We start from the raw sequence: 17,739 nt of genomic DNA on the forward strand, positions 1-17,739 counted from the left end.
GTCTTGTCTCCGGTTAGCTCCCACACTCGCTCCCATAGCAACCCTCCAGGGGCCTCCCCTCCCCATCCCCCAGCTCCGCTACTCCCTTTGAGACAAGTGGCCAGAGCCGAGGGCCTGGCCCAGCTCCACGTCCCCTTCTCTCTCCAGGACTTAGCACAGATTGAGGCCAAGCTGGGATCCTTTTCCTCCAACCCCACTCAGTACATTAAGCAGTTTACTGGTCTGACCCGCGCCTATGCCTTAACATGGCAGGACATATATGTCATCCTTGGATCTACCACCACCCCCGAAGAGAGGCAGGGCATTTGGACGGCAGCCAGGGCTAAGGTCGATCAGCGGCACAGTGCCAACCCCTCCCCCGAGGGTCCCCCGGGAGCTCAGGCAGTTCCTGACACCGACCCTGATTGGAACTACCAGGAAGGGGGTGGCGGCCAGCTGCGGGTATGCTATATGATAGAGTGTATCCTCGATGGGATGGAAATATCCTCTCATAAGATCTCCCAGCAGGTGGCTACGGCCCTGGACATCAACTGGCATCTCCACATCCCCTATCGGCCCCAATCATCAGACCTAGACTAAAGGCGCAGATAGCTCCAAGAAAGCCCCCTCCGGACCGGACTCAATGGGTCCAAGAAATAGCGCAGGCTGCGACCGGACGGGCCATGCTCCTAACAGCTTACACTCGACTCAATCAAGAAGACATAGACCCACCTCACAATCCTGCATAAGCTGACCTTTCGTCCCGGCTGGCCCCTACCCCTCGCCGCCCCCGTTCAGTAGGAAATAGCCAGAGAGAACCGGCGCCCCTTGTCCTATAACAAAAAGGCCGGGATGAAAGGTTGGGTATGTTGAGACATGCCCCGGAAAAGTGCCGCAAGGCAAATTCCGGAGGCTGGCTAAACTTCTGGGAACCGACCCCCTGCAGCCTGGTCCAATCAGGTACCGACCCGGAGCCCTCGGACACCAACTGCCGCTGTAGCCCGCACTTTCTTCCTTATATGAAAAGACCTGGCTTAAACGCCGGCCCTGGCTATAAAACCCCTCTCCACCCCTCATACCTCGCAGACTCCCTTTGTCTCCTCGCTCACCTGCTCCCGGGAGTTCTGCCCGAGAGCAACCGCTCAATAAAGGCCTTTACCACCGGTCCTTAGAGGCGGCTTTTTTCCTCCCGCGGCGTTTTCTAACACTATCTCTTCCTCTTTGAGGAATGTTAGGCCTGGGGTCAGGAAGGCCAAGATGCAGGGTCCAGGGGGGTCTAAGGGGAGGCATGAATATGCATAGGTCGCACAAAGAATGAAGATTCCTGGATTGGTGCAATTATTTGTGCTGTTCCAGAGAACCCAAGTGGAACAGAAGGAGGGAGCTGAGTTTGTAAGACCAATGTAGTTGGGACTAGAATAGTTAATACAGGTTAGGTTTGAAGAGGCTGAGAGTAGGACATTGTCAGAGACTGGCCCAATGAGTTGTGTAGTTTTCTGTTGGGAAGGGGAGGTATAGTTGCCCTGTGACAGCCAGGATGAGGGTAAGGGAATTGCTACGTGTGGTGAGGGAGACAGTGACATGCATATCTAACACTGGGATGTGTGTTGTGTGTACTGGAAGAATTGGAAGGAAGAGTTGAGAAGGCGGGTAAGGTGTTGGTTGCCAGAGGGAGGTTTTAGGAGAAGCCGTAATTGGGAAAGGAGGTCTAGGCTTTTGTAAGGCTCAGGGGTCACCTGTAACCGGGATATTATATTCTTTATGACTTGTTCTTGTTTCTTTTCTCGATTTTGATCTAGTACCCCACCCCCATCTGAGTACCCCCAGTGGGTAATCGGATAGAAACATTTGTTTCTTCTATTTGGCTTATGGCAGGTACTCTCTTTTGTACTTTAACAGTGAGTAGGGATTTGGACTTCCCCCCCCCGAGGTTCATGGTGCATGGTTTTGGAGCTGTATTATAACATGAGGAATGTACGTAGGAATAAATGTCTGAGCAGAGGCAGGGAGTGGCCAGAAGGCTGGGGAGTGCAGCAAGGATAAGGAGCAGAGGAGTCATGGGCTGTTCGTTAGGCAGTGCAGAGGAAATAGCGCCCTAGGAGCAGAACACAGCTAGCAACGTAGGCAATACCCACGGAAAGACGAAGGCTAGGTGGCCAGTCCTGAGGGGAGACAGTTACTAGGCCTATAGCAAGGATTAAGATTAGGAGTGCAGTTATAGTTAGAGAGACAGGGAGAGACCAGTCAGGGCGAGGGGCAGAAGGCCCCAAGTTGGTGGTTGTTTGAATCTGAGGAGGAACAGTGCTCATTAGGATGTAGAATGATGTAGAGAATGAGAGTAAAGAAATCAATTTCATCTGGAGTCAGGTTGTAGAAGGTTCCCCGGAGCCACAGTTGAGACACCAGTGTAGTCAGGTCTTTGAAGGAAGTTCCTGTTGGGGTGCTGATCCAGAGGTCTTGTAGTAGTTGGGTCAGGAACAGTTGTAGGTTGAAGAGAGTCCAGGTCATTCAGTGTCCTCTCCAATGGTTGACAGGGGTTGTCACCGGGTGAATTTTAAGGAGGTGGGTGCTGTGAGGGAGACCTGATAGGTGTCACTTAAGGAGGGCAGTGCAGGATTGGAGGTGACCCGTTTTAGACGAGACAGGTGTACCCAGGAGGTGACCTTTTGGAGTTTAGCTGCAGTTGGGGTAAGGAGGATGGCTTTGAATGGTCCCTGCCACTTTGGGGTTAGGTCACCCTGGGGATTATCAGACAGATAGACCATGTCCCCAATTTGTAAAGGGGGCAGGGAGGCTTGGGGGTCAGGGGCAGGCAGATTGTGGTTGATATATTTCCAGAGGGCATTGCAGAGTTGCGCCAGCAGAGGGGAGCTTGGTATGGGAGGAGGTTCAGCGGGGAGTCCAGGAGGGAACATGGACCTTCCATACATCACCTCAAAGGGGCTCAGCCCCAGGGGCTTTCTGGGCAAAGCCCGTATTCTGAGGAGAACAATTGGCAAAAGTTTAGTCCAATCCAGATGTACCTCGAGGGTTACTTTGGTAAGGGTTTCTTTGATTATTTTATTCATCCTTTCTACCTTTCCTGAGGACTGGGGATGGTATGGAATGTGAAATTTCCAGGGTATCTGTAAGAATTGGACAAGTTGTTGGGTGACCTTGGATGTAAATTCTGGGCCATTATCAGGCTGTAGGGATGACGGCAGGCCAAACCTGGGGATAATTTCTATGAGGTGGATTTGGGCCACTGTGTGGACTCTTTTGTTTGTAGTGGGAAAAGCTTTTACCCATCCCGAAAAGGTGTCCACAAGGACTAGTAGGTATCTGACTTTCTGGACCCGGGGCGTATGAGTAAAGTCTATCTGCCAATCTTGTGCTGGGAGGCTGCCTCGCATTTGATGGGTTGGAAAGGATGTCAGTTTAAGGTTGGAATTGGGGTTAGTACGTCGACATGTTTGACAGGAGCGGGTAAGGTTATCTAAATATTGTTGGTCAGCATTGGATAGTGGTTACGGAGGAACTGTTGGAGTGTCTTGGATGAGGGATGAAAAAGTGAGTATAGATAAGAGAAGATTTCTCTGGTGGTGGGAGGGTCGGGTGGAGTCAGAGCTAAGATGACAGGGGACTGGAGGGAGGGATGGGACAGGGCTATCTCCTTTGCCTTCTGGTCTGCAGCATTGTTGTAGGCTGATATGAGACTTCCCTTTTGATGTCCCCTACAGTGGAGGACAGCGGCTTTGTTTGGTAAGAGTGCTGCCTCTAGAAGTTTGTGAATCAGGTCTGAATTAATAATAGGGGATCCCTTTTGGGTTAGGAAACCTCTTTCTCTCCATATTAGGATGTTTGAGTGAAGTATGTTATAGGCATATTTGGAATCTGTGTGGATGTTAACCCTTAAATTTTTAGCCAGAGTTAAAGCTCTGGTGAGAGCTATCAGTTCTGCCTGTTGGGAGGTGGTGTGAGGTGGCAGCGGTGAAGTTTTAATTGTCTGGGTTCTATGATTGTGATGAAGGTCCCCCTGGATGATGGCATATCCTGCTGCAAATGGTGGGGATTTTTGAGAGCTGCCATCAAAGAACCAGTGTGGGGTGTCTGGGTCTAGGATGGGCTGATCTGTTACATGTTGGAAGGGATTTTGGGTAAGATTTACTGTTAGGCTGCAGCTATGTAAGAGGGAGTCTGTTGTAGAGGACATGGGTAATAAGCTGGCAGGGTTAAAGGGAGAGCAGGGGGAGAATGAGAGCTGAGGGTCGAGGAGAAAGGCATGTAGCACCTGTACCCTGGAAGGGGGAAGGGAGAGGAAAGCCTGATGTGACAGCAAGTCTCAGAAGGTGTGTGGAGAACACACTGTTAAAGGGGCATGTCTAGAGAGTTTATTTCCTTCGGGTACGAGGGCTGCGATAGCAGCCATGGCCTGTATGCAGGGAGGCCACCCCTTGGTCACCATGTCCAGCTGTTTTGACAGATAGGCTATGGGAGCCCAGGTGTCTCTAGCCCGCTGACATAGAAGCCCCAGGGCCTGTCCTTGGTTGGAATGGGCAAAGAGAAAGAATGGTCTGGTGTGATCTGGCAGGTGGAGAGTTGGCACTCGGAGGAGGCTCTGGGTGAGCTGGCGAAGAGGATTGGCCAGCGAGGAAGGATTAAAGAGGGGCTCATCCAAACATCCTTTAGTTGCCTCATAGAGCAGCTTTGCAATGAGGGAGAAGTTGGGGATCCAGATACGGAAAAAATTTAGGAGGCCGAGGATAGACAAGAGTTCTCTTTTTGTTTTTGGAAGAAGACAGTTAATAAGCCCTGGATTCTATCTGGGGGAATAGTTCTTTGTTGATGGGATATGGAAAGTCCCAGGTAGGTGACTTTTGTCTGGACTATTTGGGCCTTAGATTGGGATACCCGATAACCCCAGGATCCCAGGTCCCCAAGGAGTTTGGCAGTATATTGGAGGCAGAGTTTTCAGGTTGAGCTACAAAGGAGGTCATCTACGTATTGGAGGAGATGACTCGGGGCTAGGTTGAGTGTCTGTAGGTCTTTTTGTAAAGCCTGTCCAAAAAAGTGGGGACTGTCTCTAAACCCCTGGGGGAGAACTGTCCATGTTAGCTGTTGGGAAACGTGAGTCTCGGGGTCTTGCCAGGTGAAGGCGAAAAGAGGTTGGGAGAGGGGGTGGAGGGGGATGGTGAAAAAAGCGTCTTTGAGATCTAATACTGTGAAGTGGGTTGTAGTCGGGGGTATGGTAGACAGAAGGGTGTAAGGGTTAGGGACTACTGGGAATGTTGGCATAATAGCCTCATTGATTTTTCTCAGGTCCTCCAAGAGTTTGGTCCCTTTTTTACTGCCAGAATAGGGGTGTTGTGTGGTGAATGGGTAGGAATTAGGAATAGAGGCTTGAAGAAGACAGTCTATGATAGGCTTAAGTCCCTCGTGGGCCTCCGGGGTGAGAGAGTACTGTTGTTGGGTGATTATAGTCAAGGGGTCTTTTAGGATAATGTGGACTGGGGGATGATGTTTGGCTATTGATGGGGGATCAGTGTCCCAGACTTGGGGGTCTAAGGCAGGTAGATCCAAGGGAAGGTCAGGGTGAGGGATAGGGACTGTCCAGGTGCCATCTGCATGCAGAATATAGAGACTGTATCGAGGGGGGGGTGGGTATGGTAATAAAGACCCCCAATTTGGATAACAAATCTCTCCCTAGAAGTGCCATTGGGCACTGAGGCATTATGAGGAATGAGTGTATAAGGGTTGATTTTCCAAATTGACAGAGTAATGGAGGGCTGATTTTTGGCCTTAGGGGAACTCCAGAGACCCCCTTGATTGTGATTTCTGAGTCTTAAGTTGGGCCAGAGTAGGAAGTTAAGAGAGAGAAAGTGGCCCCAGTGTCTACTATAAAAGAGGTCTTTTTTCCGGCCACTACCCCGTCTACCCTAAGTTCCGAGCTCGTGTTCAGGACACGGGCCGGGGGGCTGGAACCCGGGCCCCGTCATTGGAACAACTCTTGTAGAGTTGGGCTGGGGTTCCAGGGAGAAGTGGGGATCTCCTCAGATGCGCTAGGGCGTTCCTGTGGACATTCCACTCTCCAGGTCTGGGAGGTGGGGACCTCCCCAGGGGTGCCAGGGCATCCCCGGGGACAGTCCATCTTCCAGTGTCCCCATTGGCCACAGGTTGAGCATGCTTTTGTGGGGGCCCGCGGGTTTGGGCATGCCTTTGCCCAGTGTCCTGACTGGTTGCATCGGAAGCAGGGTCCAGGGGGAGTCTTAAGCCCCGTTCTGGGATGACTCGGGCCAGGCTGATCTCTTTAATTGCTGCTGCCAAAAGGGCATATTTAGCTTTTCTCTCACATTCTTTTTCTCTCTTAGCCTCCTCCTCTCTATTATTGAACACCTTGAAGGCTACTTCTAGAAGGTCTCTTTGGGGGGTCTCAGGGCCCTTTTCTAGTTGTCGAAGCTTGCGTCTGATGTCAGGGGCAGATTGGCTGATGAACTGAATGTGAAGGTAGAGTAACCCAGCAGGGGTAGTGATATCTAGGTTGGTATACTTTTGGACTGCCTCTGTGAGGCTTGCCAAGAATAAGGCTGGATTTTCATCTGCCCCTTGGGTGATTTCCCTAACTTTATCATAATTGACATGGATATGAGTATTTTTCTTCTATTTGGCTCATATCTGACAATGAAAATGGCACATGGACTCGGGTGGGGCCCTCTGGTCCTGCCACCTCTCTCAGGGGAAACATGTGCTGGGTACGTGACCGTGTGGCAGATGGGGAAGGAAGGAGGGGAGGGGAGTCGGGGAGATGGGGTAGCGGGGATGAGGGGGAGTCAGGAGAGGTTTCAATGCCAGTAGGTGAGTTGGATGAAGGGGACGGAGAGGGGCGGCGGGGTGGCGGGTAAGGAGGGGCCTCGTCCGCGGGGTCAAACTCTGGGGGTGCAGAAGGTTGCGGTCTGTGGTTAGTTGAGGAAGAAGAGCCCTTTTGCTTGGGAGGCAAGGTGCATAGAAGGACCTCATGGGTGGAGCAGGCCTGGCATAGGGAGGGCCTGCTCCGAAGGGCCCAAAAGGCTTGGGCTTAGGGGATCTCCGACCACTTGCCATTCCATTTAAGGAAGTCAGTGAGGCTTTGGAGAATGTTAAAGTCAAATGTGCTGACCTCAGGCCAGCGGTCTTGATTGTCTAATTGGTATTGAGGCCAAATCTGTGTACAGAGTTGCTTTAAGCGGTTAGCTTTGAGTTCAGTGAGTGAGAGTGGTTTGAGATTTTTGAGAACACAGGCCAGAGGGGAATCTTTTGGGACAGATTGGCCAGACCCCATAATTGAAAGGCAAGCAGAGGCTCCTATTGGGAACTCGAGTCGTCACCCGCAGTCGCAATAGGAGTTAGGAGAAGAGAGCTCTGTGTCGAGGTGGAGCGTCCCCCACCCACGCCTACAGAGTGGCCCTGGGCCGGGGGTCCCTGGGACCCGGAGAGGACTGAGCTCTAGGGCACCTCTAGAACTCCGTCCGGATCGGATCTTACCTTAATCTAGGGGCCGGCTTGAGTGGAGTGTTGCATGTAGAGCGGTCGAATGGCAAGAGGTCCCTATTCTGGAGGTCGTCAGAGAGAGAGAGAAAACGGGGTAAAGCCAAGGCCTGGGGGTAGGCAAATCATCAATAAGGCCTTAGCACAAGGCTTGCTCCGCTCCCGAAGGCACTAGGCATCCCCAAGGGGAACTTAAGAGCCCTGGCAGAGAAGTGAGCTCGGAGGATGTTTGCGCTCCCAGACTCCGGGAAAAGGGGGAAACAGTGAGAGGGAGGGAGAGTGAGCAAATGAGAGAGAATGAGACGAGTGCCTCGCCCCCTCCCGGGTTTCGGCACCAAAAATGTAAGGCATAGTTCCAGCGAGGCAGAAAAGGAAAGACAACCTCAACAGAAGTAGGTTACCTTTATTCAGGCAAGGAGGGGCGACAGTCGGCCTAACGACCAGGCTGAGCACCGAAAGGGATCAGGGAGGCTTCATACTTATAGGGAGGTTTGTGGAAGCAATAAGGGAAACATCAATCAGGCGGGATATTTTGAATATTCTTTTGTTGAGATGACACTTGTAGTTGGGCAGGGAGTGATAAGTCTTCTGGGCGGGTGTAGGGGGTGGTAGGTTTCCGGACAGGGGGTGATAAGTCCCAGATAGATGCAACTGGCCTGGAGGATCAGGATGGAATTAAAGTTATGCTTTGTTTTCTCTGAAGTTAGATGATTCAGCAAGGGGCCTTTGAGACTGTTGTTCTCTTTTCTAGGCCCAAAAGACTCCTTAATTATCCATCAGGTCAAACACTTTTTTCCTCCTCTCTCCAAGATTGCAGTGGTAAGTCACCACTGTTCTGCATCAGAAATATTCTCTGTTGGGGCTAATGAAATCTCCATTGGTGATGGCTGGGGGTGGCCCTCAAGGAATGCCTAGGAAACAGAGAGGCAAGTTAAAACTTCGTGGGTTTTTTTTTTTTGTTGTTGTTGTTGCTATATTTAATTACAAATTTGGGTAACTAGCTTAAAAAGTGATCAAATGTCAATATTGAGAACATTTATGCACTTGTATAATATTTGCTAATGTACAGATATGTTTTCACAAGATTGCAGATTAGGTAACCTCAATATTATGATCTCTGATCCTCTCAAGTATTGCTATTTCAATAAATGGGTCCACATATTATTATAGTCCACATACTTCTTATTTTAGGTGAGAATTTGTATGTTATTTAACTTTTTAAAATTTAATTCTCTGTAGAGAGCATTTGAATTTATTCTATTGGCTTTTAATATGTATAACATACAGCATAGATTATCAAATGAATAAAAATCAAAAGCTCTAGCATGACTAATAAAAATAGATAAAGCACAAATACACAGCATTATACAGGACAAACACAACAATTACAGATTCAGAATAATAAAAATGATTGAATGTTTCCACTTTGCTTAATTTTCAAAATAAGGATGTTAGAAATAAAAATATATTTTCCCAGTATTGACTCAAGATGAGGTAGCATATAAAAAGAGGGAAAAAATTACATCAAAAACTACTGCTGAAAAGATATGAAACACAGATAAGGCTATCAGCAGGTTTCACCTAATATTTAAGTAACAGACAATTCTTAGTTAATTTAAATCATTCAAGAGCATATAAAATATTTCTATCACATTTGGCATGAATATCTTAAAGCAGACATTTGCTTATTTTTGGTTAAGAAAATATTTCATACTGCAAAAAAATTTCATAATTACTGTGGAAAATTTATAAAATTTAAATAAAAATCAATGTTAAGTCCATTATCTAGAAAGAAACATTGCTAACTATTATATCATATTACATAATGTGCCATCTTATTTATATATCAAATATATTTAATGTGTAATCTTAAGTAGACAAACACATACAGATAACATATTTTTAGGATATATTTGTCACCTAAGGAATATTAAAAAGCAGACATTACTTTCCCAACAAAAGTTCATCTAGTCAAAGCTATGGTTTTTCCAGTAGTCATGTATGGGTGTGAGAGTTGGACTATAAAGAAAGCTGAGCACTGAAGAATTGATGCTTTGGAACTGTGCTGTTGGAGAAGACTCTTGATGGTCCCTTGGACTGCAAGGAGATCCAACCAGTCAATCCTAAAGGATATCAGTCCTGAATATTCATTGGAAGGACTGATGCTGAAGCTGAAACTCCAATACTTTGGCCACCTATTGTGAAGAACCGACTCCTTGGAATGGACCCTGATTTTGGGAAATACTGAAGGTGGGAGGATAACAGGACAACAGAGGAGGAGATGGTTGGATGGCATCACTGATTCAATGGACATGCATTTGAGTAAGCTCCAGGAGTTAGTGATGGACAGGGAAGCCTGGCAGTGCTGCAGTCTATGTGGTCACAAAGAGTTGGACATGACTGAGCAACTGAACTGAACTGGAGGACGGTTTAAGAGTACAATCATACTGTCTGATTACATTTAGAATAGTTTTCTCTCTCTCGTCTAATGAAGCTCCTCATTTTTTTAAGGGCTGCTTCTAAAGTCTTATTTTTATTTATTTTTTTCTCTCCAAACTTTAGACTTTTTATTTTATATTGGGGTATAGCCAATTAACAATGTTGTGGTAGTTTCAGATGAACAGTGAAGGGACACAGCCATACACATATATTTTAAATTTTTATTAGAACATGTGCATTGTTTCTTCTAGCAGATCATTTCCAGACGTTGTTTAGAATGTGCACAATATTTCAATTCTGTTTAATTTTTCGCTATCATAAAATAATAATGAAGGTAAAATTTATACATTAGTCCTTGTAAAAACTCATGGCAATTTCTTAAAGTCATAGATTGTAGAATTTCTGGATTAACAACAGGCATACAGTTAAAGTTTTTTGATATATGCTGTGTCCTGGTCTGTTAGAAAATTCATCACCAACCATGCTACTGCCAGTTGAGTTAGAGAATGTTGATTTCTTTACATTATCACCAAGCCCAGGCTTATATCCTCTTTATACCCTTTGTTAATGTGCAAAGTACTTCTTCCTTTATATGTCTTGAAGTGTAAGGAGTTCATATTTCAAACAGCTCATAGGAGACATATCATGTCACTGTTTAGACAAAGAATAAGAGAGCAGGGAAAGCCCAGGTCTTGAACAGATGTGTTGGGATTAAGAGTTGACAGAGAGGAGGCAAGACAGTTTCACTAGTCTTGGATTCATTTCCTTCACTGGAGAGAATAAGTATCAAACTGGAAGCTGTTCAACCAACAAAAGAGGAGTTTGGGGACTGTTCTAAAAAAGTTCAAGACTTTGTTTAAAATTAATGATACCCCAGAATGTGGAAAAAAACAGGAGGAACTAGATGCTAGGGACATTGTGAGTACCTTTAAGGATGCGAGTGTTTTCTTCAAATATCAGAGAGATACTCTTGCCAAAAGGAATGAAATTTATTCTTTGTAATCCAAGAGGGAAACTCTAGAATACAGCATGGAATAAAAGGGGCTAGGGATTTCAACTCATGTTCACAATTGGTGTCTCCAAATCCCAAAAGACAGTATTGCCTGAGAGAATACATTCAGCAGCTGATGGACCAATGAGTTGATAGCTAGAGGCAAAGATTTTTTAAAAAAAAACAAAAAACTATGTTGTACACACTCCACTAACTTCCTCAGCATGCATATTTCCATGACAAATGTGAAAGGCTACAGTCTGAAAGAAGTTCAAGAACTAGACTGAACTCCATGTATTTTATCTGGCTTTTATTATTTCTCTTTTTCTATCCTCTCATTATTGAAGAAATATTTCATCTTTAATTTCTTATGGCTCACTCTGCTTCTTAATTTCTTGGTTTCATTTGGATTGTACCCAGTTCAAAAATAAAACAATCCTTTTGTAGATAGACCTCTCTGATAATTTTCTCCTTAAAATCTGTTTTTTCTTACAGTAGAATTGCCACTTTTTCCCCCTTTTTTTTTGCATGTTCTGGATATATTGTATATTAACATTGCTATATCATTTTAGTTTAGGCAAGTTTCTTGTAAATGCAACAAGATTTGTGATACTTTTCTGATCCTACTTGGAAAATTTTGTTTTTCAACAGTGATTTTAAACCATACCAATATACTGAACTGAATGATATGTTTTACCTTGATTTTGTCATCACTTCATTATGCGCCTGAATAACAGTCAATGGTAAGCATGTAACAACGAAAAGCAGATTTGCCCCCAAACAATAAAGGGGCTTATTTCTGGCAAAAGTGACAGATACTATCCATGCTATTCTCTTTTCTTTCTTATTTCCTACCTGAAGCAAATAGGTACCTCTTTTAGTTGCTCTAATAATTTGGAAGATAAATAACCCATTTTTTCTTCCATTAGGAATTTATTTCATGTGTGTTATTTACACAAACGACACAGGTATTCACCTATTTTCTCCATTTTGGTGTCCAAATATATATTGTCTATCCGTGTCTGGAATGATAGGTCCATGAATCAAGGCAAATTGTATGTGGTCAAGCCGGAGATGGCAAGAGTAAACATCGATATCTTAGGAATCAGTGAACTAATGGTTGAATGGGGAATGGGTGGGGATTTAATTTAGTTTAATGGGTGAATTTAATTAAGATGACCATTAAACCTACTACTGTGGACAAGAAACCCATAGAAGAAATGGAGTAGCACTCATAATGAACAAGACTACAAAATGCACACTTTTGGGTGCAATTTCAGAAATAACAGAATGATCTCGGTTCATTTCCAGGGCAAACTATTCAACACCACAGTAATCCAACTCTATACCCCAACCACTAACACCAAAGAAGCTGAAGTTGGATGGTTCTATGAGGACCTAGAAGACCTTCTAGAACTAACACCAAAATATATAAATATCCTTTTCATCATAGGGGATTGGAATGCAAAAGTAGGAAGTCAAGAGATACTTGGAGTAACAGGTGAATCTGGCTTGAGAGTACAAAATGAAGCAGGGAAAAGGCTAACAGAGTTTTGCCAAGAGAACACGTGGGTTGTAGCAAACACCCTCTTCCAACAACAAAAGAGACAACTCTACAAACAGACATCACCAGATGGTCAATACTGAAATCAGATTGATTACATTCTTTGCAGCTGAAGATGGAGAAGTTCTATATAGTCAGAAAAAAGCAAGACTGGGAGCTGACTGTGGCTCAGATTATCAACTACTTATAGCAAAATCAGACTTAACCAAAGAAAGTGGGTAAACCACTAGGCCATTCAGGTTTGATGTAAACCAGTCCCTTTTGATTATACAGTAGAGGAGACAAATAGATTCAAGGAATTAGATATGGTAGATAGTGCCTGAAGAATTATGGGTGGAGATTCATAACATTGTACAATAGGTAGTGTGCAAAACCATCCCAAAGAAAAAGAAATGCAGGAAGGCAAGTGGTTGCCTGAGGAGGCTTTACAAATGGATTAAGAAAGAAGAGAAGTGAAAAGCAAAGGAGAAAGGGAAAGATATACCCAACTGAATGCAGAGTTCCAGAGAAGAGCAAGGAGGGATAAGAAGGCTGTCTTCAATGAACAATGCAAAGAAATAGAAGGAAACAATAGAATGGGAAAGACTAGAGATCTCTTCAAGAAAAATGGAATATCAAAGGAATATTTCATGCAAGGACAGGCATAATAAAGGACAGAAATGGTAAGGACCTAAAAGAGGCAGATGAGATTAAGAAGAAGTCACAAGAATACACAGAAGAACTGTAGAGAAAAGGTCTTAAAGATCACACACAATGATGTGATCACTCACCTAGAGCCAGACATCCTGGAGTGTGAAGTTAAGTGTGCCTTAGGAAGCATTACTATGAATAAGGCTAGTAGAAGTGATGGAATTCCCACTGAGATATAATCCTAAAAGATGATGCTGTTAAAGTGTTGCACTCAGTATGTCAGCAAATTTAAAAAACTCAGCAGTGACCACAGGACCAGAAAAAGTCAGTTTTCATCCCAGTTCCAAAGAAGGGCAGTGCTAAAGATTTTTCAAACTAATGAACAATTGTGCTCACTTCACATGCTAGTAAGGTTATGCTCAAAATCCTTCAAGCTAGGCTCCAGTAGTACTTGAGTTGAGAACTTCCAGATGTACAAATTGGGTTTAGAAAAGGCAGAGGAATCAGAGATCAAATTGCCAGCATCTGTTGGATCATAGAAAAAGCAAGGGAATTCCAGAAAATCATCTACTTCTGTTTCATTGACTATGTAAAAACATTTGACTATGGATCACAACAAACTGGAAAATTCTTAAAGAGATGGGAGTGCTAGACCATCTTACCTGTCTTCTGAGAAACCTGTATGCAGATCAAGAAGCAACAGTTAGAACCCTACGTAGAACACTAACTGGTACAAAACTGGGAAAGAAATATAACAAGGCTGTGTACTATCACCCTGTTTATTTAACTTATATGCAGAGTACATCATGCAAAATGCCAGACTGGAAGAGTTAGAAGTTGGAATCAAGATTGCTGGGAAAAGGAGGGCAGCTCTTTGGCCTGAATAGACCAAGACAATGCTACGTGGGTTGGGTGGATGGCTGGGGGATTGGGCTGGAGAGGAAACATAGTGAATTGGGAAGAGGACTGACGGGACAGCCTGGACGCTTGAACCAGCATAGGGAGGGTTGACGACTGCAAGACCTGAGCGGCATCATCTTTTACACCAGAAAGCTGGTGGGCACTATGGGGAAAAAAGCAACACAAGAAGAAAGTGGAGGAGGTGCTAAAAGAAGAGGAAGAACAGTGGTGGAAAAGTTCTAGACATGGAGTGGCAAAGGGCAGTGGAGTATCTCCTAAAGTGGAAGGGTTCTCAGGTGAGGATAACACGTGGGAGCCAGAAGAGAGCCCAGATTGCCCTGACCTCACTGCTGAGTTTCTGCAGTCACAGAAAACAGCACACGAGACAGAGAAATCAGAAGGAGGCAAGCACAAAGCCGGTTCTGATTCGGAAGATAAGGGGGAGGAGAGCAAACCAGGGAAGGAAAAAAAAGAGTCAGAAAAGCCTTGGAACCAGAGTGGATGACTGGAGATATGGACTCCAGTGGGGAACTCATGTTCCTGATGAAATGAACTCTAATGAGGCTGCCCTGGGCCCTGCCAAGGAAGCCAATGTCAAGTGCCCACAGGTTGTCATATCCTTCCTATGAGGAAAGGCTGACATGGCATTCTTGCCCCTCAGAGGATGTTGACAAAAAAATGACAAGAATTAACTCTCTTGAATACCAGCCCCTGTCACATCCGACTGTCAGTTTAAAGTGGGGAAATAAGGAATTCTACTTGTTTTAAGAAGATGTCCTTTGAAGAGCCAGTATAGTTTCTATGCCCTATAGCAGCCCAAGTGCTTTACCAATACAGTATACTAACACATATATATGGAATTTAGAAAGATGGTAACAATAACTCTATATGCAAAACAGAAAAAGAGACACAGATGTACAGAACAGACTTTTGGACTCTGTGGGAGAAGGCGAGGGTGGAATGTTTCAAGAGAACAGCATTGAAACATGTATATTATCTATAGTGAAACAGATCACCAGCCCAGGTTGGATGCATGAGACAAGTGCTCAGGCCTGGTTCTGGGAAGACCCAGAGGGATTGGGTGAAGAAGGAGGTGGGAGCGGGGATCAGGATGGGGGATCGGGATGGGGAACACATGTAAATCCATGACTGATTCATGTCAATGTATGACAAAAACCACTACAATATTGTAAAGTAATTAGCCTCCAACTAATAAAAATAAGTGGAAAAAAAAAAAAAAAGCTGTTCCATGCTGTATAGTTTGTACACCCATCCTGGTGGAGGGGAAGGAGCATCAGTGTTTCAAGGCAACCTGTTCTGAAGTTTGCTTAAAAAAAAGAAAAAAAGCAAAGGGCCTCCTATGAAGGACAAAATGCAGAATGGGATATGGGAGAGCAAGAGATACTGTAGATCTTCAAGGAGCATCTCCACAACCCACACAGCCTTCTTCCCGAGAGTGTTAACTCTGCATTTGTACAGCGTAGCATGTGTGTATTTTTTTGTCTATTACTGGTGTATTATTTGGGGTGGGTGGGATGGGGTGGGAAAGAAGGGAGATGGGTTAGTATCATTTTTGTTAAAATTTGGAGAAACGGTGAAACAAAGGAAAGAACAACTAATGATGATTGGGTTCTGTGTCCATAATATTGTATCCCTTCAAAAAATGTCATTGGCAACCTAAATGAGTGTGAAAGACTGTTTAAAAGCTGTGAATGCCTGAAATTTAGAAGCCAAGGTATTCCCTGACTGAGATTAATGCTGTTCCCAACAAAGGACTAAGAAGCTACCAAAGCTGCAATTTGGGGGATAGAAACTGGTTGAGGAGGAAAAGTCTTATTGGAGTGTATACACAGGCAGATCATTCTGTCTTAGTGGTGCTAATTCATGAAATTGACAAGACCCTTTCTCTTCCTATTTTGAAGTTATAAATATCAGCTTCTCCATCCAAGCCACTGGTGAAGTATTTAGGGAAGGGCAGAGAGTGGTATAGGAGGGAGGTGAGTAGGGAGAGACAAGGGCCATTGATCATAGGGTGGAAAACTCTTGGAACCTCTGTTTTTTGAACTTTGAAACCATTTGTGGCAGGGTTCAGTCACTGACAGCACAAGTTCAAGAGTTGAATGATTTCAAAAGCCCTGGTCTCAGGAGAAGATTTAATTTTCATACTGGGGCAGTGGTTCACTTTAAAGCAAAACAAAATTTTTAATCCTAAGAATTAACTAAAATCCAAAACTCTGTCTTGAATCATGAGATCCATCAGTTCTTGACATCACCTAGACCTGCATCTAGAAAAAAAAAAAGTGAAAAGTGAAGTCTCTCAGTCGTGTCCAACTCTTTGCGACCCCAGAGGACCAGGCTCCTCTGTCCATGGGATTCTCCAGGCAAGAGTAGTGGAGTGGGTTGCCATTTCTTTCTCCAGGAGATCTTCCCAACCCAGGGATTGAACCCGGGTTGCCCACGTTGCAGGCAGATTCTTTACCGTCTGCACCACATGTGTTAGGTTTCTGTGAAAACTTTTGTTTAAATGTAAACTTCATATCAACACTGTCAGTTTTTTGTCTTAATAAAGCTATATAGATTTATAAAAAAGAAAGATTGCTGGGAGAAATATCAATAACCTTGGATATGCAGATGACACCACTGTAATGGCAGAAAGCAAAGAGGAACTAAAGACCAGCTTGATGAAAGTTAAAGAGGAGAATGAAAAGCTGGCTTATAACTCAACATTTAGATAAAGAAGATCGTGCCATCTGGTCCCTTCATTTTATGGCAAATAAAAGGGGGGAAAGTGGAAGCAGTGACAGATTTTCTCTTCTTGGGCTCCAAAGTCACTGCGGATGGTGACTGCAGCCATGAAATTTAAAAATCACTTGCTTCTTGGAAAGAAAGCTATATGAACATAGACAGCATATTAAAAAACAAAGACATCACTTTACTGACAAAGGTCCATCTAGTTAAAGCTATTGTCTTTCCAGTAGTCATGTATGGACATGAGAGTTGGACCATAAGGAAGGCTGAGCACCAAAGAATTGATGTTTTTGAATTGTGGTGCTGGAGAAGAGTCTTGAGAGTTTCTTGCACAACTAGGAGATCAAACCAGTCAACAGCAAAGGAAAGCAACCCTGAATACACACTGGAAGGACTTAAGCTAAAGCTGAAGCTCCAATACTTTGACCACCTGATGAGAACAACTGACTCATTGGAAAAGACCCTGCTGCTGGGAAAGACTGAAGGCAAAAAGAGTAGAGGGTGACCACGGATGAGACAGTTGGATGGTATCACCAATTTAATGGACATAAGTTTGTTCAAACTTGGAGAGATAATGAGAGATAGGGAAGCCTGGTGTGCTACAGTCCATGGAGTCTCAGATAGTCGGACATGACTTAGTGACTGAATCTCAGCAACAATCCATCTCTTATATAATAAAAGTGTTGCCTGTGTTTTGTTTTGTTTGTTTTTTTCATTTTCTAGTTTTATGGATATAGTTTATGACTTTAAAAATGGTTTTTAAATTATGATTTCATTGCAAAGTTTCACTATTTAACAACTAGTTCTGTTATTGTATTTACTTTTATAACTTTGATGAAAACATAACATTTTTTGAAATTTGTTTCTGCCAGTTTTGTTTTTGCCAATTTTCTATCTAACCAGTACTCATCATTATCCTTTAAAAATACTTATGATTGCATGAATTTATCTTTTCTTTATCCCAGGAAGTATGCTTCCTGGAAAGTAT

General features: G+C 44.2%; 1 protein-coding gene and 1 pseudogene across 6 annotated transcripts in view; one reads left to right on the forward strand and one right to left on the reverse strand.

Annotated features, from left to right (window-relative positions):
- Positions 1 to 8,122: 8,122 nt before the first annotated feature.
- The window catches only part of LOC122452585 (complement receptor type 1-like), a 30,998-nt gene continuing 21,381 nt past the window's right edge, over positions 8,123 to 17,739 (reverse strand). For 5 of the 6 annotated variants that reach the window (XR_006272758.1, XR_006272761.1, XR_006272759.1 and 2 more), the window contains one exon: positions 8,123 to 8,390. Coding sequence is in view for 1 of the 6 variants with exons in the window: in XM_043486359.1 (XP_043342294.1) it covers positions 8,380 to 8,390 (11 nt within the window). In the remaining 5 variants the exon portion in view is untranslated. Of the gene's footprint in view, positions 8,391 to 16,222; positions 16,289 to 17,739 lie in introns of those variants that run through there. The other variant, XR_006272760.1, reaches the window with a different exon arrangement.
- Positions 12,041 to 14,823, forward strand: LOC122452283 (annotated as a pseudogene).

Source organism: Cervus canadensis, chromosome 13 (assembly GCF_019320065.1).
Source record: "Cervus canadensis isolate Bull #8, Minnesota chromosome 13, ASM1932006v1, whole genome shotgun sequence".
NCBI lineage: Eukaryota > Metazoa > Chordata > Mammalia > Artiodactyla > Cervidae > Cervus > Cervus canadensis.